Genomic DNA, 26,631 nt, shown 5'->3' with positions numbered 1-26,631 from the left:
CCATAACCCTTAATTCCTTTATTCTTCAAAAAACTATCTATCTTTATCTTAAAAACATTTAATGAAGAAGCCTCTACTGCTTCACTGGGCAAGGAATTCCATAGATTCACAACCCTTTGGGTGAAGAGGTTCCTCCTAAACTCAGTCCTAAATCTACTTCCCCTTATTTTGAGGCTATGCCCCCTAGTTCTGCTTTCACCCGCCAGTGGAAACAACCTGCCCGCATCTATCCTATCAATTCCCTTCATAATCTTACATGTTTCTATAAGATCCCCCCTCATCCTTCTAAATTCCAACGAGTACAGTCCCAGTCTACTCAGCCTCTCCTCGTAATCCAACCCCTTCAGCTCTGGGATTAACCTAGTGAATCTCCTCTGCACACCCTCCAGTGCCAGTACGTCCTTTCTCAAGTAAGGAGACCAAAACTGAACACAATACTCCAGGTGTGGCCTCACTAACACCTTATACAATTGCAGCATAACCTCCCTAGTCTTAAACTCCATCCCTCTAGCAATGAAGGACAAAATTCCATTTGCCTTCTTAATCACCTGTTGCACCTCTAAACCAACTTTTTGCGGCTCATGCACTAGCACACCCAGGTCTCTCTGCACAGCAGCATGTTTTAATATTTTATCATTTAAATAATAATCCCTTTTGCTGTTATTCCTACCAAAATGGATAATCTCACATTTGTCAACATTGTATTCCATCTGCCAGACCCTAGCCCATTCACTTAGCCTATCCAAATCCCTCTGCAGACTTCCAGTATCCTCTGCACTTTTTGCTTTACCACTTATCTTAGTGTCGTCTGCAAACTTGGACACATTGCCCTTGGTCCCCAACTCCAAATCATCTATGTAAATTGTGAACAGTTGTGGGCCCAACACTGATCCCTGAGGGACTCCACTAGCTACTGATTGCCAACCAGAGAAACACCCATTAATCCCCACTCTTTGCTTTCTATTAATTAACCAATCCTCTATCCATGCTACTACTTTCCCCTTAATGCCATGCATCTTTGTCTTATGCAGTAACCTTTTCTGTGGCACCTTGTCAAAGGCTTTCTGGAAATCCAGATATACCACATCCATTGGCTCCCCGTTATCTACCGCACTGTTAATGTCCTCAAAAAATTCCACTAAATTAGTTAGACACGACCTGCCCTTTATGAACCCATGCTGCGTCTGCCCAATGGGACAATTTCCATCCAGATGCCTCGCTATTTCTTCCTTTGTGATAGATTCCAGCATCTTCCCTACTACCGAAGTTAAGCTCACTGGCCTATAATTACCCGCTTTCTGCCTACCTCCTTTTTTAAACAGTGGTGTCACGTTTGCTCATTTCCAATCCGCCGGGACCACCCCAGAGTCTAGTGAATTTTGGTAAATTATCACTAGTGCATTTGCAATTTCCCTAGCCATCTCTTTTAGCACTCTGGGATGCATTCCATCAGATCCAGGAGACTTGTCTACCTTTAGCCCCATTAGCTTGCCCATCATTACCTCCTTGGTGATAACAATCCTCCCAAGGTCCTCACCTGTCATAGCCTCATTTCCATCAGTCACTGGCATGTTATTTGTGTCTTCCACTGTGACGACCGACCCAAAAAACCTGTTCAGTTCCTCAGCTATTTCCTCATCTCCCATTATTAAATCTCCCTTCTCATCCTCTAAAGGACCAATATTTACCTTAGCCACTCTTTTTTGTTTTATATATTTGTAGAAATTTTTACTATCTGTTTTTATATTCTGAGCAAGTTTACTCTCATAATCTATCTTACTCTTCTTTATAGTTTTTTTAGTAGCTTTCTGTTGCCCCCTAAAGATTTCCCAGTCCTCTAGTCTCCCACTGATCTTTGATACTTTGTATGTTTTTTCCTTCAATGTGATACTCTCCCTTATTTCATTAGATATCCACGGTCGATTTTCCCTCTTTTTACTGTCCTTCCTTTTTGTTGGTATAAACCTTTGCTGAGCACTGTGAAAAATCACTTGGAAGGTTCTCCACTGGTCCTCAACTGTTTCACCATAACGTCTTTGCTCCCAGTCTACCTTAGCTAGTTCTTCTCTCATCCCATTGTAATCTCCTTTGTTTAAGCACAAAACACTAGTGCTTGATTTTACCTTCTCACCCTCCATCTGTATTTTAAATTCCACCATATTATGATCGCTCCTTCCGAGAGGATCCCTAACTATGAGATCCTGAATCAATCCTGTCTCATTACACAGGACCAGATCTAGGACCGCTTGTTCCCTCGTAGGTTCCATTACATACTGTTCTAGGAAACTATCGCGGGTACCTTCTATAAACTCCTCCTCAAGGCTGCCTTGACCGACCTGGTTAAACCAATCAACATGTAGATTAAAATCCCCCATGATAACTGCTGTACCATTTCTACATGCATCAGTTATTTCTTTGTTTGTTGCCTGCCCCACCATAATGTTACTATTTGGTGGCCTATAGACTACTCCTATCAGTGCCTTTTTCGCCTTACTATTCCTGATTTCCACCCAAATGGATTCAACCTTATCCTCCATAGCACCAATGTCATCCCTTACTGTTGCCCGGATGTCATCCTTAAATAGCAGAGCTACACCACCTCCCTTACCATCCACTCTGTCCTTCCGAATAGTTTGATACCCTCGGATATTTAACTCCCAGTCGTGACCATCCTTTAACCATGTTTCAGTAATGGCCACTAAATCATAGTCATTCACGATGATTTGCACCATCAACTCATTTACCTTATTCCGAATACTACGAGCATTCAGGTAAAGTACACTTATGTTGGCTTTTTTACCTCTGTTCTGAATCTTAACACCTCGATCAGTAACCTCTCCTAAGTTATATTTCCTCTTAACCTTTCTCCTAATTTTCCTTGTCGTTGAACCCATATCTTCATGTAACAACCTGCCGCGTCGCTTACCATTAATGTTTTCACTTCCCGTTTTATTCCTTTTAGTATTCCTGGTCCTATTCACTGAGCTCCCCTCAGTCACTGTACCATGTACAGTCGCCCTTTTTGATTTTTGACTATGGCTTCTCTGCCTTACACTTTCCCCCTTTCTGCCTTTTGTTTCTGTCCCTGTTTTACTACCGTCCAACTTCCTGCATCGGTTCCCATCCCCCTACCACATTAGTTTAAACTCTCTAGCAAACAGCTCTAGCAAATACCCCCCCTAGGACATCGGTTCCAGTCCTGCCCAGGTGCAGACCGTCCGGTTTGTACTGGTCCCACCTCCCCCAGAACCGGTTCCAATGTCCCAGGAATTTGAATCCCTCCCTCTTGCACCATCTCTCGAGCCACGCATTCATCCTAACTATCCTGACTTTCCTACTCTGACTAGCTCGTGGCACTGGTAGCAATCTTGAGATTACTACCTTTGAGGTCCTACTTTTTAGTATAACTCCCTAAATTCAGCTTGTAGGACCTCGTCCCGTTTTTTACCTATATCGTTGGTGCCTATGTGCACCACGACAGCTGGCTGTTCACCCTCCCCCCCCCCCCCCCAGAATGTCCTGCAACCACTCCGAGACATCCTTGACCCTTGCACCAGGGAGGCAACATACCACCCTGGAGTCTCGATTGCGTCCGCAGAACCGCCTGTCTATTCCCCTTACAATTGAGTCCCATATCACTATAGCCCTGCCATTCTTCTTCCTGCCCAGTTGTGCAGCAGCGCCAGCCATGGTGCCATGAACCTGGCTGCTGCTGCCTTCCCCTGGGGAGCCATCTCCCTTAACAGTATCCAAAGCGGTATATATGTTTTGCAGGGAGATGACCGCAGAGGACACCTGCACTGCCTTCCTACTCTTGTTCTGTCTTTTGGTCACCCATTTTCTATCTCCCTCAGTACCTTTCACCTGCGGTGTGACCAACTCGCTAAAGGTGCTATCCACGACGTCCTCAGCATCGCGGATGCTCCAAAGTGAGTCCATCCGCAGCTCCAGAGCCGTCAAGCGGTCTAACAGGAGCTGCAACTGGACACACTTCTTGCACGTGAAGGAGCCAGGGACAGTGGACGTGTCCCTGAGCTCCCACATCGCACACGAGGAGCATGGCACGGGTCTGAGATCTCCTGCCATGTCTTGAACCTTCGGTTAACTTCAACAATTACAATTTACCCCAAAAAATTAAATAAATAAATAAACAACAAAGAAAAAAATATATCAATATGCCAATGAAAAGAAAACAGAAACACTACTTACCAGTCACTGACCTCGAGCCTTCCTCTTGATCTTCACAGCGGTTGGTTTTTTTTTGTTAGAGGAGGGGGTAGGGAGGGAAACACTGAAGAAGTGTTTCGGGTTTAAGTGTCACTTGACAACAGCTCCTCCACAAACTACCTTCAAATTAGGGTGACCACGACGGAGGTATGCAAATTTCCCTTGCAACACCAATTAGCAGCTCCGCTCTACTGCCCTCTGCTGGATGCTTGTCTTCACTCGAACAGCTAGGGTCTTTAGCTCAGGTACACCTGCAATTTAGGGTGACCACGATGGAGGTATGCAAATTTCCCTTGCAACACCAATCAGCAACTCCGCTCTACTACCCTCTGAGAGGTACGTGAAATATGAAAAGGCAGATTAGGTAGAAACTATTGTCACCCCCATTTCAGGCCCACATTGTCCACAGCCTCAGTCATGGCTATAACGATGGCCAGCATTGTTTCTGCCATGATAGGAAGGACATACAGCCACTCCTGTCATCCATTAGTTCGCTAATTCCTGGCTCCACGCCAGCCACGCCGATCTTGACTCGACGCTCCGCGCATAAACACCCTTCTCTGCCCGGCATACGCCTCCAGACCCCGCACAATCGAAGCCCATTGAATATGAACTTCCACGATTACGGGGTGGGGCTTCCCCTTTAACGAGGACCATTCTGTTCAAATGCACCCTCTGCATCAGGCCTCCAGTACAGCATCAGTAAACATGAAGCACACTCAACACCCTGTTCTCCCAATTTCATTCTTGTTCCTGCTCATAATGTCTTCCCCAGACACTTGCTAGACCAGTTACAGCCAGAAAGCATGTTCCTCTTTAAGAGATGCACAGTGGTTTAAGTGAGGAAGATCAGCTATTAGTGATTCCTTCGCACAAACTAAGGCCCTCTTTCTAGGGTGTGCAGCCACACAGCAGAGCATTATGGGATGCATGCTAGTTAAATTAGCAGGCAACCCAAAGGTTGTGTGCTGTATGAATCGTAATAAACAGGTGTCGAGTATCTTTGCATTGAAAATTCAAGTCTAGTTTGGGGCTTATGCCAAGCAATCCCCTCTAAATTTTACTCAGACACAACTTTTCTTGTTTGCCAGTGGTGTGATCCCTAAATCCACTGTGTTTGCCCCTGGAGTACTGGATAACTATGCGAATGGAATCAGACTACAAAATGAAATGCCATTAGTACTTGGGGTTCAGATTGATCCTGAAGCAGTGTATTACAATAAGAAGAATAAAGTTGTTCAACTATAGCTGTGAAACCCGCAATTTGCCTTTGTGAATCCAGCATAACCATCCCTCAGTGATGTTCTAAGGAATTCTCTCATTTAAATGTAGCATATCTTACATCAGTTGTTCCTCGGTTGGAAATTGTGAAATTTAAATAGGGTAATATCCTCCATTCAAAATCTATCATTTGCATGACTGTACTCATGATATGGCAGACATGTCTTCTCCCACCTTCCCTCAAGTCAAATTTGCAACAGAACTTTATTGAAGTAAAATAAAACTGGCAATTGTACCCTCTCCAATGATATCTCTCCATAGATAATATCTTACCAGATCACTGGAATTCTAAAGCCATTACATATTTTTGTATGGAATAATAAGAAGCATGTGAGATATCTTGTTTTCTTATCCAAATTAGTATAACCAAATTGAGAGAATCGAATGGGCTGATCTGACTGAATTAATGGATCTGTGATGCTGGTAACTTCAGGAGGAGGCCAAGGTGGACCATACGCTCTCACTTCTGGCTGAAGATGGTATTAAATGCTTCAGTTTTTTTTGCACTATTATGCTGAACTCCCGCATCATTGAAGATAGGGATATTTATGGAGCCCTCTCTCCCAGTTAGTAGTTTAATGATCCACAGCCATTCTCGATTGGATGTGGCAAGATTGCAGAGCTTTGATATGATTCAATAGTTTTCGGGTTGCTTAGCTGTCTATTGCATGCTGCTCCTGCAGTTTGGCGTGTAAGTAGTGTGTGGTAGTTTCACCAGGTTGGTACCTCATTTTTAGATATGTCAGGTGCTGTTCCTGACATGGTCTCCTGCACTTTTTTATTGAACCATACAAATTATCAAATGACAAACCAAACATACAATTTTAGTTCATGCATCATCTCAAACATAATTTTCATAATCCAGTTTACCTTCACAGCAGATATAATACTTGTACAGTCACTAAATCCCTGGCAAATTATCATTCCCAATCTTCGGTCAAAATCATCAATCTTGCTTTGAAACACTGCATAGTCTTCTTCAAATCTCTGTATGTAAAAACAACCAAATAAACAATTATGCTTGTACAAATATCGACTAATTAAAAAGTATAAATGTGAATAGAATAAAAAAAGTTATTTAAACAAATTGTTCCTCCATATAGAATAAACATAACTCATAGCTTCACACACGGAAAATCATGTCACTTCCGGCTAAAAGGTTGATATGTAATTCTCCCCAATAGTTCAGTTCATAAAGCTGGCATGAGCAAGAACAACTTGCTTTGTTTTTAAGAATTGTTGGGATGTGTCTTTCCTTGGCAAGGCCAGCATTTGTACCCATTCTTAATTGCACTTGAAAGGGTGAGGGGAAGGCCTCAGGAGAAGTCAATACAGTTCCAAAAACAAGTAGTAGGGCAGAGTGTAAAGAAATAGTCAGGAACACAACTTCAGGAACTGCAGGTAATGCCAAAACTACAATAAATATACTGGTTAAACCAGAAGAAAAACATAATAAATAAGTGAATAAATCATCAATTCTTGAGAGACAGGCTAGGGAGTATAGACCAAGTAAGAGCTCTATGTACTAATGTACGGAGCGCAAGGGATAAACTAGATGGGCTGCAGGCGCAAATACAAATTGAAGATTATGATGTAGTAGCTGCAGGTTGGTCGAGACTGGGAGCTAAATATACCTGGTAATTAAGTTTACAAGAGGGACAGGGAAAATGGCAGAGGGGGTGGAGTAGCCTCACTGATTAGAAATACTATTACCTCAATAGTGAGGAAAGATATAATGAGGGGAAAGCATCCAGTGGAGACCATATGGATAGAACTGAGGAACAGAAAAGGATCTAAAACTGGAATGGATATTGTGTATAGATCGCCTGGTAGCGGTTCTGAGGTGTTAGGTTGTATAAATGCAGAAATTAGTTAGTATAGTTTCTTTTAAATTAAAAAAACATATATTTTTTTTATTTTTCCAAGGGCCAATGCAGCATGGCCAATCCAACTACCCTGCACATTTTTAGGTTGTGGGGGTGGGACTCACGCAGACACGGGAGAATGTGCAAATGCCACATGGACAGTGACCCAGAGCCGGAATCGAATCCGGGCCTTCAGCAAAGTGAAGGAAGTGTTAATGGGTGATTTTAAATTACACATAGAGGCATAGAGGTGATAGAGTCATAAAGGTTTACAGCATGGTAACAGGCCCTTTGGCCCAACTTGTCCATGCCACCCAGTTTTTACCACAAAGCTAGTCCCAATTACCCACACTTGGCCCATATCCCTCTATATCCGTCTTACCCATATGACATGGGAGTGTCCCTTTAAGAAAAGTTGTTGTCGTACCACATGGCTTCAGTGATGTCATTGTGTGGGTGGAGCTAGGCTGTGGCTCTGTGAGCTGTTTTTGGTTTCGCATTCACATTTGGCTACTGTGGACTCAGACAAAGAACAGAAGTGTTTTGGCCTGTCTCTCTCTATTTTCATTTTAAATATCTGTTCCAGTAAAAAAAAACATTGATTATAGTTACCTGCTGTTTTGGTAAGTTAAAAGATATAGTTTTCTTTCCGGAAGACTTTAAACCTGCTGGTGAGACGGGGTCAGAATCTCAGGAAAAGCCAATCTTATTCAAGTGAGAATGCAGAGTTCTGGGCTACGCCCTTGAAAAGGGATTTTTGGGTTTTGGGATTTTGTTTCTAAATTGGAACAGTTAAGGGGGAATTCATTAAGTGTCATACATAGACTACTGCAGCTGTGGGATGTCTTTATGTTTGTAATTGCTAAAAACCCAAGGGAATATATACCCAAAGGGAAAAAGCGCCACTTCACAAGGAAAAAAAACAGCCATGAAAAGATGTGATTTTATATGAACATAAAAAAATTGCACAAGCATCCAAAGAACAGCTAAAGTACAGTTCGTCTTTTTCCACTTTTTAAACCTCAACCCTCCCTCCCCGCCCCCCCAAGAGACCCACCACCGCCACCGCAACCCCACTCCCCCCCGCCCCTCCTTACTCGCCGGCAACAAAAAATTCTTTAAACACAGACACAGAAACAGCTTCCATCTCACACAAAATGCCTCTCTGACTCTTTTCAAACTTAATTTTCTCCAATTGTACAAATTCCCCCACTATGTCACCCAGCCATTCTGATGCTTTCAATGGTGCCACCGACCTCCAGCCTAGCAGAATCTGAAACTGAGCAATCAGGGAGGCGAAGGCCACAACATTGGCCCCCTTCCAGTAGCTCCAACATGTCCAACACTCCAAACATCGCCACCAGCGGGCATGGCTCCACCCTCACCCTCATTATATCCAACAATGTCTCGAAGATGTAGAAATTGCTTTCTCCCTCTCTTACGAAGAAAACTTCCATTGCAGCTGGCTGGTTGAAAAACAGAGGAAAGGCTTGCTATATCTACAAACAGACATGTCTCTAGCACAGGCCCTGAAACAGGGCGGCACGGTAGCACAGTTGTTTCACAGCGCCAGAGATCCAGATTCAATTCCTGGCTTGGGACACTGTTTCTGTGGAGTCTGCACATTCTCTTCGTGTCTGCATGGGTTTCCTCCGGGTGCTCCGGTTTCCTCCCACAGTCCAAAGATGTGCAGGTTAGGTGAATTTGCCATGCTAAATTGCCCCCAAGTGTCAAAAGGTTAGGTGGGGTTAAGGGGTTACAGGGATAGAGCTGGGGATTGGGCCTAGGTGGAGTGCAGTTTTGGAGAGTCAGTGGGGACTCGGTGTGCTGAGTGGCCCCCTTCTGCACTGCAGGGATTCTAAAGGTTGACCCCTCAAACGTCCTGGAAAGTAACATTCCTGGCATCACATAAACATTTGTTAAGTCATGTCATGAGAATGTCACTTTAAGAAATGTTTGTCTGCTCAAGTTACTGCAGTGGTGTCAGAGTGTGGGTGGAGCTGGGCTGTCGGTCAGCTTTTAGTTTCACTTTGAAAGAAGCTTGGGTGTGTCTGTGTTTTGTGGTTTTGTTTTAATGTTGGAGCTACAGCCAGCCAAAGAAGTTGTAATGTTGTTCTCTCTGCCATGTAAAGACTATCTCTTGATCATTTGGTAAATTCAGAGTGATAACTGTTCTCAGTAGTAAATTTAAACCTGATGTGCTTCTGTTAAAATGTTTTTTTTAATGTCTTATGGATGTTAAAAGGAAAGTTTAAGGATTACTTAGTGTTGTATTCTTTGGGGGTTGTATTTGAATTGATAGTTGCTAAGATGTTCACTGTATGTTTTAAAAAGGTTAACTTGAGTTCATAGAATAAACATTGTTTTGCTTTAGGGGCTGGTTTAGCACACTGGGCTAAATAGCTGGCTTGTAATGCAGAACAAGGCAGCAGCGCAGGTTCAATTCCCATACCAGCCTCTCCGAACAGGCGCTGAAATGTGGCGACTAGAGGCTTTTCATAGTAACTTCATTGAAGCCTACTTGTGACAATAAGCGATTTTCTATTTCAATTTCTATTTCTTTAAAAAATACTGTTAGATGTCTGCTGCACCACACCTGTAGAGTGGGTTGTGTACACCCATACCACAATGTAGTAAAAGTCGTGGGTCAGGTGAACTCCATGATACACTTTGGGGTTCTCTAAACCCTGACCCATTACAGTCAACTTGAAACTAGTGTCTCCAAGAACAAAAGGAATTCTGACTCATATTAAGCGCCTCGAGATTCCAGCCTTGGGAAAATACATCCTTTTTCCAAGATGAAGGAGGAATGGTGGAATGTATGTCACAAGACTTGCAATATTGTCCTCTGGATGTGAACTCAGGCAGTTACTGTTCGACCTCCGAAACATGTGCTTGTTAAGTGAATGGGACATTCTGAATTATCCCTTTGTGTACCCGAACAGGTGCAGTAGTGTAATGACTAGGGGGTTTTCACAGTAACTTCATTGCAGTGTTAATGAAAACCGACTTGATTATTAGATCGATGTCCAAAGTTCTACTCGCTTCGGCAGGACCAAAACATATGCACATGATTCACCGGCCTGCGCACCTCTCGTACCTATCCTCCACCTCGGGGAAGAACCCATTCATCTGAACTCCATAAAATATCTGGAATTAAATGTCAAATGCTGACCATGACACCATTGTCGATTGTCGTAAAAACCCATCTGGTTCACTGATGTCCTTTAGGGAAGGAAATCTGCCAACCTTCCCCTGGTCTGGCCTACATGTGACTCCAGACCCACAGCAATATGGTTGACTCTTAAACACCCGCCAAAATGGCCTGGCAAGCCACTCAGTTGTATTCAAGCACTACGAAAAATCAAAAAAAGAAATGAAACCGGACGCACCACCTGGCATTCAACCAGGCATCCGAAACAACTGGAAACCGAGCCCTGTCGAACCCTGCAAAGTCCTCCTTACTAGCATCTGGGGGCTTGTGACAAAGTTGGGAGAGCTGTCTCACAGACTAGTTAAGCAACAGCCTGACATAGTCATACTCACAGAATCATTCCTTACTGACAAAGTCCCAGACACCATTATCATCATTCCTGGGTATAACCTGTCTCACCAACCCAGGACAGACCCAGCAGAGGTGGCAGCACAATGGCACGCAGCTGGGAGGGAGTTGCCATGGAAGTCCTCAAATCGAGTCTAGACCCCATGATGTCTCATGGCTTCAAGTTAAACATGGGCAAGGAAACCTCCTACTGAATACCGGCCACATCAGCTGATGAATCAGTACTCCTCCATTTTGAACACCACTTAAAGAAAGCACTGAGGGTGGCAAGGGTGCAGAATATGCTATGGGTGAGGGGCACCAAGAGTGTTTCGATAGTACAATCACATGCTGAGCCGACCGGGTCCTGAAGGACATAGCTGCTAGACTGGGACTGAAGCACTGGTGAGGGAACCAACAAGAGGGAAAAACATACTTGACCTCATTCTCACCAATCTGTCTGTCGCAGATGCATCTGTCATGACTGTATCGATAGAAATGGCCACTGCAATGTCCTTGTGGAGACAAAGTCCCGTCTTCACTTTGAGCAAATCCTCCATTGTGTTGTGTGGCACTACCACCATGCTGAATGGGATCGACTTCGGACAGATCTAGCAACTCAAGACTGGGCATCCATGAGGCGCTGTGGGACATCAGCAGCAGCAGAATTGTATTCAACCACAATCTGCAACCTCATGGCCCGACATATCCCCCACTCTACCATTACCATCAAGCCAGGGGATCAACCCTGGTTCAATGAAGAGTGCAGCAGAGCATGCCAGGAGCAACATCAGGCATACTGGAAAAGGAGGTGTGAACCAGATGAAGCTCCAACACAGGACTACCTGTGTGCCAAACAGCATAAGCAGCAATAATAGGCAGAGCAAGTGATTCTACAACGAACGCATCAGATCTAAGCTCTGCAGTCCTGCCACATCCAGCCGTGAATAGTGGTGGACAATTAAATGACTCACTGGAGGAGGAGACTACACAAATATCCCCATCCTTAATGATAAAGGAGCTCAGCACCTATCTGCAAAAGACAAAGCTGAGGCATTCGCAACAATCTTCAGCCAGAAGTGCCGAGTGGATGATCCATCTCAGTCTCCTCCGGAGGTTCCCAGCATCACAGATGTCAGTCTTCAGCCATTACAATTCACTCAACATGATATCAAGAAACGGCTGATGCACTGGATATTGTAACGGCTATGGGCCCTGACAATATTCCGGCAATAGTGTGCTTCAGAATGTTCCGCACCCCCCCTCCAAGCTGTTCCAGTGCAGCTACAAAACTAGCATCTACCCGGCAATGTGGAAAATTGCCCAGATGTGTCCTGTACACAAGAAACAGGACAAATCCAACCCAGCAAATTACCACCCTATCAGTCTACTCTCCATCATCAGCAAAGTGATGGAAGGACTCATCAACAGTGCTATCAAGCAGCACTTACTCAGTAATAACCCGCTCACGGTTGCTCAGTTTGTGTTCCGCCAGGGTCAACTCAGCTCCTGACCTCATTGCAGCATTGGTTCAAACATGGCCAGAAGTGCTGAATGCCAGAGGTGAGGTGAGAGTGATTGCCTTTGACATCAAGGCAGAAATTTACCGAGTATCGCATCAAGGAGCCCCAGCTAAACTGGACTCAATGGGAATCAGGGGGGAAACTCTCCGCTGGTTGGAGTCATGCTTGGCACAAAGGAAGATGGTTGTGATGTTTTGAGGTCAGTTATCTCAGCTCCAAGACATCATTGCAGGAGTTCCTCAGGGTAGTGCCCTAGGCCCAACCAATTTCAGCTGCTTCATCAATGACCTCCCTTCCATCATAAGGTGAGGAGTGGGGATGTTTGCGGATGACTGCACAATGTTCAGCATCATTCACAACTCCTCATATAATGAAGCAGTCCATTTCCAAATGCAGCAAGACCTGGACAATACTCAGGTTTGGGCTGACAAGTGGCAAATCACATTTGCGCCACACAAGTGCCAGGCAATTACAATCTCCTACAAGAGAGAATCTAACCATCAGCCCTTGACATTCAATGGCATTACCATCACTGAATCACCCACAATCAACATCCTGGGTGTTAGATTCTCTCTCGGTAGCTGAGGGTAACGAGGGAACTCCTTTCACGCAAAGTCCTGCACCTACATGTATCAGAATTCACTTCCCCAAGGCAACTGGTATCTCCACCGCAATTCCTCCACTCCTCCGAACCTCCCTTCCACGAACAAGTCCCTAATCTGCTCAACCCCCTTCTTATACGTGGCATCCATCCTCGCTGGTGCAAACCTATGATTCCAACATATCTGGGCCAGTACCGACATTTCCCCACTTCAAAGTGTTGCCTAAGCTGGTTCCAAACCTTAAGGGATGTCACCACCACAGGACTTATTGTATACCTGGCCAGCAAAACCAGGAGAAGGGCTGTCACTAAACCCTTAATCATGCCCCCAACAAGAGACCTCCTCCATCTGTACCCACTCCAACGCCCCTCTCCTTCCCACAACTGCAGCACATTTTCCACATTTGCCACCCAATAATTAACAAAGTTGGAAGCACAAACCTCCCGCCCTTCCGCCCGCCATCCCCTCTGCAAGACAACCCTCTGTATCCCAAGCGTCTTGCCTGCCCACATGAAGTCCGAGAATAGCTCATCCACCCTCCGAAAAAATGCCGTGGGAAGGAATATCGGGAGACTGAAATACAAACAAAAATCTCGGGAGAATGTTCATCTTTATGATCTGCACTCTCCCCGCCAAGGACACCTTGGGTGACTGTCTGTGTGGAGTTTGCATTTTCTCCTCGTGTCTGCATTTCCTCCAGGTGCTCTGGTTTCGTCCCACAGTCCAAAGATGTGCAGGTGGATTGGACATGCTAAATTGACCCATTTGGTGAGGTTACAAGGTGCGGGATTGGGCCTAGTAGGGTGGTCTTTCAAAGGGTTGGTGCAGACTCGATGGGCCGAAAGGCCTCTCTCTGTACTGTAGGGTTTCTATGATTCTATTACAATGGGACGGCTTCCCAGCTCTTTATATTTCCTCTCACTACCCCCCCCCCCCCCACCCCACCCCCCGCCCTCTATGAAACTGGCCAAGTTCCCCTTGTGCACTGTAGCCCAATCATGAGCCACCTGAATCCCCAAATACCTAAATCGTGTTTTGGCCAGCTTGAATGGCAGGGCTCCCAAATGAACACTTCTCCCCTGGGCATTCACCTGGAATATCTCACTCTTTAGCACATTGAGTTGTACCCTGAAAAGGCGTTGAACTTCCCTGACAGGCCCGTTACCTTCTCCATGCACTCCAGCGGGTCTGAGACTCATAGCAACAGATCATCTGCATAGCGGCACTCTGTGCTGCCTATCTCCCCAAACAATATTCTTCCATTCCTTTGATGCGTGCAACAGGATAGCGAGAGCCTCAATAGCCAACGCAAACAACAGTGGGGACAGCAGGCATCCACTTCTCTTGCCCCTCTGTAGCTGGAAATATTCCAAGCTCATCACATTCATCCTTACACACATCATGGGGGCGGAATACAGCAATCTCACCATAGAAATGAACACGAGCCCAAACCCAAACCAGGACCTCAAACAAGTACCTCCATTCTACCTGGTCAAAAGCCTTCTCCGCATCCATTGAGATGATCATTTCTGGCACCTTCCCCCCAGTTTTAGTTGTCACCACGTTCATCAGCTGCTTGACGTTGCTTGGCAATTGTCGCCCTTGACAAAACCCGTCTGATCCTCAGAAACCACCTCCGGCACATAGCCCTCCAGTCGCCTGGCCAACACCTTAGTCAGCACCTTCACATTGGTATTCAGCAGAGAAATGAGCCTATACGACCAACACTCCACTGGATCCTTATTCTTTTTTGGAATTAAAGGGATCGACACCTGTGCCAACGTAGCCAGCAATTCCCTCCATGTCAGCGAATCATTGTACATCTCCAAGAGATGGGGTGCCAACGCCATCCTGAATTGTTTATAAAATTCCACCGGAAAATTGCACTCTTTTGCTATCCCATATCCCATTTGGGTGGCACGGTGGCAAAGTGGTTAGCTTTGCTACCTCATAGTGCCAGGGCCGCGGGTTCAATTTAGCCTTGGGTCACTGTCTGTGTGGAGTTTGTACGTTCTCCTCATGTCTGCCTGGGTTTCCTCCGGGTTTGTCGCACAGTCCAAAGATGTGCAGGTTAGGTTGCTAAATTTCCCCGAGTGTCCAAAGGGTGAGGTGGGGTTACTGGGTTATGGGGATAGGAGGGGGGCTCTTTCAGAGGGGTGGCGCAGACTCGATGGGCTGAACGGCCTCCTTCTGCACTGGAGTGATTTTATGCTTCTATCCCCTGTCATGTCAGAGTACCTTTAAGAAATGGATGTTTAAGCAATGTACCTTTAAGAAATGGAGCTGATCATATTACTGAAGTGATGTCAGAGGGTGGGGGGAGGTGAGCTCACTTCTGCTTTTGGTTTCAGTTTTGAGGAGGCAGCTGGGAGTGTCTGTGTGTTTTGCTGAGAGCTGCAGGAAGAAAACACAGAGCTGGTCTGTTGATGTCTGCAAATCCAAAGACTATAAATATATTGAATGTAACCTCATGTCTGTTTTTGAAGGTTTGAAGTCTTTTGGATGTTTAAAGGAACAGTTTGAAGGATTATTTAGTGTTGTGGTCTTTTGGGGTTATCTTTGAAGTAATGGGTGTTAAGATATTCAATGTTTGTTTTTAAAAGGTTAAATTGAGTTCATAGAATAAACATTGTTTTGTTTTAAAAACCATTTGTCCATAATTGCTGTATCACACCTGAAAAGTACGCCGTGTGCTTCCCACACCACAATCTATTAAAAGTTGTCAGCCGGTTGAACTCCATGAAACACTTTGAGGTTCTGTAAACCCGGACCCATAACAATTGGGGGCTCGAGGGGGATAGAAGTCTATCTATTAGATTGGCTTAGTGAACTTAAAAACAGTGAGGGGTGAGCATATTGTGGTTGCTTTTCAGGTGTGGTATTCCAGTTAAAGTGGGGAGTGTGTTGTGGACAATGGCTCTTTCAGAGGCTCAGAAGATTTTGGGGGTGGAGACGGTCACACGCAGTACCTTACGGACAGAGACTAAAAGCAGACTGTTAGATTTGGCAAAAACATTGCAGTTAACATTACCTGACAAAATGCAAAAAAATGAGGTAATTATGGTGGTGGTTAAGCATTTAGAGTTGCCTGAGATACCGTTTGATTCATTGGAAATGGCAAAAATTCAGTTGCAAATTAAACAAATGGACCATGAGAAAGAATTAAAGCAGCTTGAATACGAAAGAGAGCGAAAGAGAAAGAGAGAGAGAGGAAAAAGAAAGAGAAGAAAGGAAAACAGAAAGAATAGCCCTAGCAGAACAAAAAGAAAGAGAAAGGGAGATACAGATCAGGGGAAAAGATAAAGAGAGAGAGTTTGAACTTCAGAAATTGGCCATGAAACATGACAGTCAGTTAAAATTGGCAGGCGTAAAGGGAAACATACAGTTGGATGATAGTGATGAGGATATTGATAAAGAGCGTCATAGTCGAAAGCTTAGTGGGGATCTATTTAAATATATCCAAGCATTGCCAAGGTTTGATGAGAAGGAGGTAGAAGCCTTTTTCATTTCATTTGAGAAGGTAGCTAAACAAATGAAATGGCCACAGGAGATGTGGGTATTACTGATTCAAACAAAGCTGATAGGTAGGGCTAGTGAAGTGTATGCATCACTATCAGAGGAGGTATCTGAGTCGTATGAGGTGAAAAAAATCCATCTTAGGTGCATATGAATTAGTGCCTGAAGCCTACAGACAAAGGTTTAGAAATTTAAGTAAAGAATTTGGTCAAACATACATGGAGTTTGAAAGGATCAGAGTAATTTTGATAGGTGGATAAGGGCTTTGAAAATAGACCAAACGTATGAAGCTCTCAGAGAAATTATACTTTTGGAGGAGGTTAAAGGTTCAATTCCTGATGGAGTGAGAACTCATGTGGAAGAGCAGAGTGTTAAAACTGCGAGGTTAGCAGCAGAAACGGCAGATGATTATGAATTAGTTCATAAATCAAAGCTTGGTTTCCGACATCAGTTTCAGACTGTGAGGAATAGAAACTGGGGTCATGAGAAATACTCAAGTGATAAAGGTAAAGGTGATCTGATGGGAGATAATAAGGAGAGTGTACCTCAGATTAAAAAAGAAATCCAGAAGAGTGGAAAAGAAATGAAAAGTTTCAAATGTTTTCACTGTAATAAACTAGGCCATGTAAAGTCACAGTGTTGGTGGTTGAAGAAAAGCACTGGGATGGCTAATGTGGTAAAACAGGATAAGACAGTAGGGTTTGTTAAAGTGGTAAAGGAAAGCCCAAGTGAAGCAAAGGAGGTGGAAAGATTGTAGCCAGATCAAGAGGTGATTGATAAGAAGGTGCCAGATCTCTTTAAAGAATTTACTTGTGTGGGTAAAGTTTACTCATGTGTATCAGGAGGGGCAGGTAAAGAAGTCACAATTTTAGAAGATACGGGAGCTAGTCAATCTTTAATGGTAAGAGATGAGGAGTTATGTAGTTTGGGAAGAACGTTGCCAGAAAAGGTGGTAATATGTGGAATTCAGGGTGAGAGGTGTAGTGTTCCATTATATAAGGTAAGGTTGGAAAGTCCAGTGAAGAGTGGTGAAGTAGTAGTAGGAGTAATAGGGAAACTATCTTGTCCAGGAATACAGTTTATCTTGGGTAATGATATAATTGGATCGCAGGTGCAAGTGATGCCTACTGTGGTTGATAAGCCAGTGGAAAATCAGACAACTGAAGGGTTGAAGGACGAATAACCTGGGATTTTTCTGGATTGTGTCGTAACAAGGTCGCAAAGTCACAGGTTAAAACAAGAGGAGAAATCAGAGAGTGAAGATAAAGGTGAAGTGCAATTATCAGAAACGATTTTTGATCAGATGGTTGGAAAAGAACAGGTGGAGGATGAGGCGGATATTTTTAGTTCAGGAAAATTGGCAGAGTTACAACAAAAAGATGTAGAAATAAAACGGATGTATCAGAAAGCATACACGGAAGAGGAATCTGAGTGTATAACAGAGTGTTATTACAGGAAAAGTGATGTCTTGATGAGAAAATGGAGACCTTCACATATGCAGGTGGATGAAAAGTGGGCAGAAGTTAATCAAGTAGTATTGCCGGTAGGGTATAGAAAGGAGGTGTTGCGAGTTGCACATCAGGTACCAGTGGGACGTCATTTCGGAATAAGGAAAACTCAAGCTAAAATCCAGAAACATTTTTATTGGCCTGGACGACATAAAGATGTAGTTAAATTTTGTCAATCATGTCACACATGTCAAGTGAGAGGGAAACCTCAAGCAGTGATATAACCAATGTCCTTAATACCCATTCCAGCATTTGAAGAACCTTTTACTAGGGGCCTAATTGATTGCGTAGGACCGCTTCCTAAAACAAAAAGTGCGAATCAATATCTTTTGACTATAATGGATGTGTCTACTAGGTTTCCACAGGCATATATTTCCAGTACATAATATTACAGCTAAAAAGATTGTGGAGGAGTTACTTCAATTCTTTACTAGATATGGACTACCCACAGAAATACAATCGGATCAAGGATCAAATTTTACCTCAAGGTTATTCAAAGAAGTTATGGATACCTTAGGAATAAAACAATTTAAATCAACTGCGTACCATCCAGAATCGCAGGGAGCGTTAGCAAGGAGGCATCAGACATTAAAGACAATGTTGAGGGCTTATTGTCAAGATTATCCAGAGGATTGGGATAAAGGAATTCCATTTGTAATGTTTGCAATTAGGGATGCACCGAATGTGTCAACCAAATTTAGTCCTTTTGAACTAATATTTGGTCATTTGGTAAGAGGACCACTTAAATTGATTGAGGAAAAATTGGTGAGTGAGAAATCAGAACTTGCATTATTGGATTACGTGCCAAATTTCAGGATTAAATAGAGCAGGTGAATTGGCTAGACAACATTTAAAAGTTGCACAAAATGTGTTGAAACGGGTAACGGACAAGATATCCAAAGTTTGTAGTTTTGCCAGTGGAGATAAAGTTTTAGTGTTGGGACCAGTGGTAGGTGAACCTTTAAAAGCAAAGTTTTGTGGACCGTATCAGATTGAAAGGAAATTAAGTGAGGTGAATTATGCGGTAAAAACACCAGATAGAAGGAAGATTCACCGAGTGTGTCATGTGAATATGCTTAAAAGGTACTTTGAAAGGGAAGGAGAGAAAAAAGAGGAGGTTTTAATGATTCTACCTCAAAGTGATGAACCAAATCCAGATTACTGTGAATTTGACATACCTCAAAATAAATTGGAAAACGAGGATGTTCTTAAAAATTGGGATAAATTGTTGAGTTACCTTCCAGAGGAAAAACGGACTGACCTGAAAGAGTTATTGATATCACATGGGCATATTTGTGGAGATAAATTGGGAAGTACTAAAATGGCTATACATGATGGAAATGCTGTTCCAATCAAACAACATCCATGCAGACTTAACCCCTTTAAAATTGGCACAGGTCAACAAAGAGATTGAGAGTATGCTTAAAAATGGCATAATTGAAGTGGGTTGCAGCCAATGGAGCTCACCAATAATGATGGTACCTGAACCAGATGGTACCCAACGGTTGTGTGTGGACTATAGAAAGGTTAATGCAGTTACAAGAACGGACTCTTATCCTATCCCACGTTTGGAGGATTGCATTGAGAAAGTGGGACAATCAGCTTTCATTTCTAAACTGGATTTACTTAAAGGTTACTAGCAGGTACCTTTATCCAAAAGGGCGAAGGAGATTTCAGCTTTTGTGACTCCAGATGGTATATACCAATTCAAAGTTATGCCATTTGGCATGAAAAACGCCCCAGCCACATTTCAACGGTTAACTAAAAAAGTCGTTTCAGGATTACCCAATTGTGCGGTATACATCGATGATCTGGTAATTTTCAGCCAGACATGGACAGAACATTGAAACATCGATCGACTTCAGGAGGCGGGTTTGGTGATAAATCTCGCCAAAAGTGAATTTGGAAAGGCCCAAGTCACTTTCCTTGGCCATACAATCGGACAGGGTCGAATGGTCACACGGGATGTGAAACCAACAGTTGTTGAGGAGTTTCCGGTACCCTCAAGACGAAGGGAAATAATGTGATTTCTTGGTATGACTGAATTTTACCGGAAATTATACCCAATTTTAGCAGTGTGGTCGCTCCACTGACGGACTTGCTCAAGAAGCATAACAAATTCTAGTGGACAGCAGAGTGTCAACAGGCATTTGACGGCCTGAAGGCTGTGTTAACCAATGCTCCTGTGTTAGCCATCCCAAATTATACGAAACCATTCAAAGTGGCAGTTAATGCGAGTGATGTGGATGTAGGTGCGGTGCTTCTACAAGACGACGACGAAGGGCTAGAGCGGCCTATTGGTTATTTTTCAAAGAAATTGAATTCTCACCAGAAAACGTATTCCATGATTGAGGAGACATTGAGTTTGATGCTGGCTTTACAACATTTTCACATTTATGTGACCAGCAATCCGTCTGACATCATTATATGTACTGATCATAATCCGTTGATGTTTTTGGAGCGATTCCGGAATAACAATGCACGGCTGTTTCGCTGGAGTTTATTGTTGCAGCCATTTCATTTAAAAATAGTACATGTGGCAGGATGAGAAAACGTGATAGCCGATGCTTTGTCATGAATGTGATGAACGGAAGCAGTTTCAGTTGGAGGAAGAAAGAAAAATGGACTACATTATTATACCTGTTTGCGTGTGTTGTTTTTTGAAACAAAAAAAGTATCTTTACTGTGTGCATTTCTTAAAGGATAATGAAAAGGTGAAAAATGAAACCATCTTGAAGTTGATGGTTTATTTTTTTTTCTTGGGGGAGGTGTCAAGTGAGAGTACCTTTAAGAAATGGGTGTTTATAAATGGGTATGTATATAAATATCTGTAGTGAGAGTACTTTTAAGAAATGAGTGTTTACTACTGCAGTGATGTCAGAGAGTGGGTGGAGCTGGACTGTCTGTCAGCTTATTACTTTTGTTTTTGAGCAGGCTGCAGGGTGTGTTTTAGTTTTGTTTTCAGTGTTGGGGCTGAAGCCAGACCAAGCAGGGGTACTGCTGTTCTCTCTGCCATCAAAAGACTATCTCTTGATCATTTGGTGAATTCAGAATTATAAATGTTTTCAGTAGTGACTTCAACCTGATGTGCTTCTGATAAAGGTTTTGTTTTTAAGTTGTATAGCTGTTAAAAAGGAAAGCTTAAAGCATTACTTAGTGTTGTATTCTTTGGGGGTTGTATTTGAATTAATGGTTGCTAAGATGTTCACTGTATGTTTTAAAAAGGTTAACTTGAGTTCACAGAATAAACATTGTTTTGCGTAAAAAAATACTTTCCCATTTCTGCTGTACCACACCTGCAGAGTGGGCCGTGTGCTCCCCATACCACAATCTATGAAAAATTGTGAGTCAGGTGAACTCCATGATATACTTTGGGGTTCTCTAAACCCTGGCCCATAACAAGGACACACAACCTCACTTAGAGATTAGGGCACCATTTCAAAACGGCGGCTTGAACTCTGAGAAGCCGGTTTGGCCATGAGATCAGCTCCTTAGTAATGAAAATAATTCCAAAGACGCGATCGAACAGCCATGCTGCCACCGAAAAGCAGCTCGCCGCAGCGCTGCGTGGCTGATAGAAGTCGTGAAACCCCACTCTCGGGATCTAGCTGTGTCGCAAACAACGCCTCGCAAGATCTAACGTGATCTCACGAGACACTGCAATATAAATCCAGCCCATTGTGGGCGGGGTCACGTTTTGGAAAATCTGCATATTAATGCGAGGCAGCTAGTCTCACTTTAATGAGCTGACACCTGAGGTACCCGAGGTATTGGGATCTATCCCCTTTGCCTTGGAAACTTCGGGCAAGCGTGGTTAAGTATTGGTCTCCACAAATCGGGACCAGTCAGAACGGCTCTTCTGGGGGTCTTCCAGGGGATCGGAAGCCTTTGGGCAGGGTGGTATGTGGGCATTGTTGGTGCCACTAGGGCACCCTGGTAGTGCTGGCCTGGCACCCTGGCAGTGTGACCTGAGTGCCAGCATGGTACTACCCAGGTGGCTCTGCCAACTGCAGGTATACAGCCAGGGTGCCAAGTTGGCACTGCGTGGTGGGGAACAGGCCAGGGTGCCCTGTGGGAGTGCAGGGGGGGTGCCTCGGGATCCTCCCATAGTGCATTGAGGGGGGGTCGCTTCGAGAGCTCCCCAGCGAGTTCCTCAGTGCACAAATCGGGGCTATGTGCAACCTTGGCCACGGCATCCCCACTGAAGCCCCCTAAAGGCAGCATAGTGGTTCGAACTATGGCTTCACAGCGTCAGGGTCCCAGGTTCGATTCCCAGCTTGGGCAATTTGGACATTCTGAATTCTCCCTCTGTGTACCCAAACAGGTGCCAGAATGTGGCGACTGGGGCTTTTCATAGTATTTTTTTTTAACACTCAAGATCAGCGAGATCAGCGCCCTGGACATTGTCGGGGGCAGCCCCCCCCTCCCCCCCCCCTCCCCCGCCCTCACCTCATTGAAAGTCCTCACTAGTAGTGGGCCAAACAGGTCCATGTACTTCCGGTAGAATTCCACCGAAAACCCATCCGGCCCCGGGGCCTTCCCTGCCTGCATGCTCCCCAACCCCTTAACCAGCTCCTCCAGCCCAATCGGTGCCCCTTGCCCAACCACCTGCTCCTCCTCCACCCTCGGGAACCTCAGCCGATCCAAAAATCGGCACATCCCCCCTCCCCCATCGGGGGCTCAGACCTATACAGCTCCTCATAAAAGTCCCTGAATACCCCATTTATTCCCACCGCACTCCGCACCGTGTTTCCCCCTCTATCCCTAACTCTCCCAATCTCCCTCGCAGCCTCCCGCTTCCGAAGCTGATGTGCCAGCGTCCGGCTTGCCTTCTCCCCATATTCGTACACCGCCCCTTGCGCTTTCCTCCACTGCACCTCTGCCTTCCTGATAGTCAACAGGTCGAATTCGGCCTGGAGGCTTCGTCGTTCCTTGAGTAATCCCTCCTCGGGGACTTCTGCATACCTCCTATCCACCCTTAATATCTCCCCCACCAATCTTTCCCTCTCTCTCCTCTCCTTCTGGGCCTTAGTGGAGATTAGCTCTCCCCTGACCACCGCCTTCAGCGCCTCCCAGACCACCACCACCTGCACCTCCCCATTGTCGTTAGCCTCTAAATATCTTCCAATGCACCCCCGAATCCGTCCGTTCACCTCCTCAATCGCTAACAGTCCCACATCGAGGCGCCACAGCGGGCGCTGGTCCCTCTCCTCCCCTAACTCCAGCTCCACCCAATGCGGGGCATGATCTGAGATAGCTGTGGCCGAATATTCCGTGCCCTCCACTCTCGGGATTAGTGCCCTACTCATAATGAAGAAATCTATCCGGGAGTAGGCTTTATGGACGTGGGAAAAAAAGGAAAATTCCCTGGCCCCCGGCCTGGCAAACCTCCATGGGTCCACTCCCCCCATCTGGTCCAAAAAAACCCTAAGCACCTTGGCTGCCGCTGGCCTTTTACCCGTCCTGGACCTGGAGCGGTCCAATGCTGGGTCCAACACCGTGTTGAAGTCCCTCCCCAATATCAAGCTCCCTGTCTCCAGATCCAGAATCCGACCCAACATGCGCCTCATGAATCTGGCATTGTCCCAATTTGGGGCGTATACATTCACTAGTGCCACCCGCACCCCCTGCAGCTTACCACTCACCATCACGTACCGGCCTCCATTATCTGCCACGATGTTCAGCGCCTCAAACGACACCCGCTTCCCCACCAAGGTCGCCACCCCTCGATTCTACGCGTCCAACCCCGAGTGGAAAACCTGCCCTACCCACCCCTTTCTCAGCCTAACCTGATCTGCCATCCTCAAATGCGTCTCCTGGAGCATAACCACATCTGCCTTCAGTCCCTTCAGGTGCGCGAACACACGGGCCCTCTTGACCGGCCTGTTCAGGCCTCTCACATTCCAAGTTATCAGCCAGATCAGGCCCCCCCCCCAAAACCCCCCTCACCCCACCCCCCTCCACCAACCCCCCCCCCCCACCTGACTAGCCATCTCCTTTCTAGGCCAGCGACATGCCCGCGCCTCCCATTCCCCCAGGCGGTGGACCCCCGCCCGACTCCCTCTCCAAACTCCAGCTCCCCTTTGGCCAATGCAGCAGCAACCCAGTTCCCCGCCCCCTCACCCCCCCCCCCCAGCTAGGTCCCCCCCTAGCTGTATTGCTCCCCCATGGCACTCCCATAAGTCAGCTGACTCCTGCTGACCCCGGCCTCTCCCGCCACTCCGACCCCCCAGTGTGAGAATCTCTCCTCCCCCTCCTGGCAGTCAGCGTGCGCTCCTCTCCAACACCGCCCTTCCCCCCCGGCCCCGCCCTCTTCCTTCCCTAGCGCGGGAAAAAACCCGCGCTTTCCACCAAGCCGGCCCCGCCCTCTCTGGCACAGCTCCCTTTTGCGGCCTTATCTCAGCTCCCCCACCACGGGCCTCCCATTCCCCCTCGGCAGGGCCCCGTCCTTCCAACCACCGACGCCCACACTCTCACACAACCCTCACTTTGAACCATGTACCCAACACCACCCAGCACCAAAGAAAACAGAACAGAGCATCCCCCAAAACACAATAACCCCCCCTCGACACCTCCTCCCAACAAACACTCAGTCCATGTCCAACTTTTCGGCCTGGATAAAGGTCCACGCCTCCTCCGGCGTCTCAAAGTAATGGTGTCGGTCCTTAAATGTGACCCACAATCGCGCCGGCTGCAGCATCCCGAATTTCACCGCGTTCCGATGCAGAACCGCCTTAGCCCAATTGTACCCGGCCCTCTTCTTGGCCACCTCCGCGCTCCAGTCCTGATATATACGGATCTCTGCGTTCTCCCACCTGCTGCTCCGCTCCTTTTTAGCCCAACTCAGGACACACTCCCTGTCAACAAAGCGGTGGAACTGCAGCATTACCGCCTGTGGCGGCTCGTTGGCCTTGGGCCTCCTCGCCAGGACTCGGTGAGCCCCATCCAGCGCCAGGAGCCTCGGGAAAGCTCCCGCGCCCATCAGCGTGTTCAGCATCGTGACCACGTATACTCCAGCATCCGACCCTTCCACTCCCTCCGGGAGACCCAGAATCCGCAGGTTCTTCCTCCTCGACCGATTCTCCATGTCTTCGAACTTTTCTTGTCACTTCTTCTGCAGCGCCTCGTGCGCCTCCATCTTCACCGGCAGGCCCAAGATCTCGTCCTCGTTCTCCAATGCCTTTTGCCGCACCTCCCGGATCGCCGCCCCTTGGGCCTTCTGGGTCTCGACCAGCTTATCGATCGATGCCTTCATCGGCTCCAGCAGCTCTGCCTTCAGGTCCGCAAAACAGCGCTTGAGGAACTCCTGCTGCTCTTGCGACCATTGCGCCCACGCTGCCTGGTCTCCACCTGCCGCCATCTTGGTTCTCCTCCCTCGCACTTTTTGCTGCACCAAAATCACTTTTTTCACCGCTCCACTCCTGGTCCAATTCATACAATGCTGGGGGAATCGTACTGTCGCCTTCCCACACTGGGAACCGTCGAACAAATTCCGCTGGGGCCCCTAAAAAGAGCCCAAAAGTCCGTTTCTGACGGGAGCTGCCGAACGTGCGACTTAGCTCAGCTTAGCCGCAACCGGAAGTCCGGGACTTTTCATAGTAACTTCATTGCAGTGTTAATATAAGCCTACATGTGACAATAAAGATTATTATTATTATAAACCCGGGTGCCATTTTATAGCATTGTATTCCAGTGAAATCCCTCCCTAGGTGGGGCTAAACCAGTGCAAAACTCACGAGGGGCCCAGAAAAATGAGTAAGTGTGATTAGATAGCGATGGGGAACTTGCCCACAGAGCCGGCGGGAACTTCCAGCAAAACCGTCACAAATGACACTTAGAAACCTTTCCGTTAGCTCGCATGTCAAATCTAAGCCTTACAGTCCTGGGTATAATGGTGGGCAAGTAAAAGATTGAACTGAATCACAGAATTATTTCAGCTCAGAAAAAACACATTTGGCCCAACATGTCTGCATTGTTCTCCAAATGGCAAATTCACTGCATCATATCGGGCAGCACGGTAGCACAGTGGTTAGCACTGTTGCTTCACAACGCCAGGGCCCCGGGTTTGGGTCTCTGTGCGGAGTCCGCACATTCTCCCTGTGTCTGTGTGGGTTTCCTCCCACAAGTCCCCAAAGATGTGCTGTTAGGTGAATTGGACATTTTGAATTCTCCCTCAGTGTACCCGAACAGGCGCCGTAGTGTGGCGACTCGGGGCTTTTCACAGTAACTTCATTGCAGTGTTAATGTAAGCCTACTTGTGACAATAATAAAGATTATTATTCTCCTGCCTTCTCAATGTAAACACTGAATATTGTTCCTTTTCAAATAATCTTCTAATTCCTTTTTGAATACATCAATTAAATCTGCCTCCACCCAATTGAATCTGCCTCCACCACACTTTCAGGCAGTGAATTCCAGACACTACTAACCACACCCTCTAAGAAAATGTTTTTTCTCATATCACTTATGCTTCTTTTTGCCAATGTTTTAAAGTCATGCCCCTCGTTCTTGATCTTTTCACAAGTGGGAGGTTTCTCCCACTTAGTCTGTCTTACCCCTCATGATATT

General features: G+C 45.8%; 1 protein-coding gene across 1 annotated transcript in view; it reads right to left on the bottom strand.

Moving 5' to 3' along the window:
• LOC140395604 (dynein axonemal heavy chain 17-like) overlaps positions 1-26,631 on the bottom strand; it is an 896,966-nt gene that overhangs the window by 760,957 nt on the left and 109,378 nt on the right. Inside the window, exon 11 of the mRNA XM_072483576.1 lies at positions 6,379-6,495. Coding sequence (XP_072339677.1) covers positions 6,379-6,495 — 117 coding nt within the window. The remainder of the gene's footprint in view (positions 1-6,378; positions 6,496-26,631) is intronic.

This window comes from Scyliorhinus torazame, chromosome 18 (assembly GCF_047496885.1).
Source record: "Scyliorhinus torazame isolate Kashiwa2021f chromosome 18, sScyTor2.1, whole genome shotgun sequence".
Lineage (NCBI taxonomy): Eukaryota > Metazoa > Chordata > Chondrichthyes > Carcharhiniformes > Scyliorhinidae > Scyliorhinus > Scyliorhinus torazame.
This window is presented reverse-complemented; position numbering and strand designations above follow the sequence as displayed.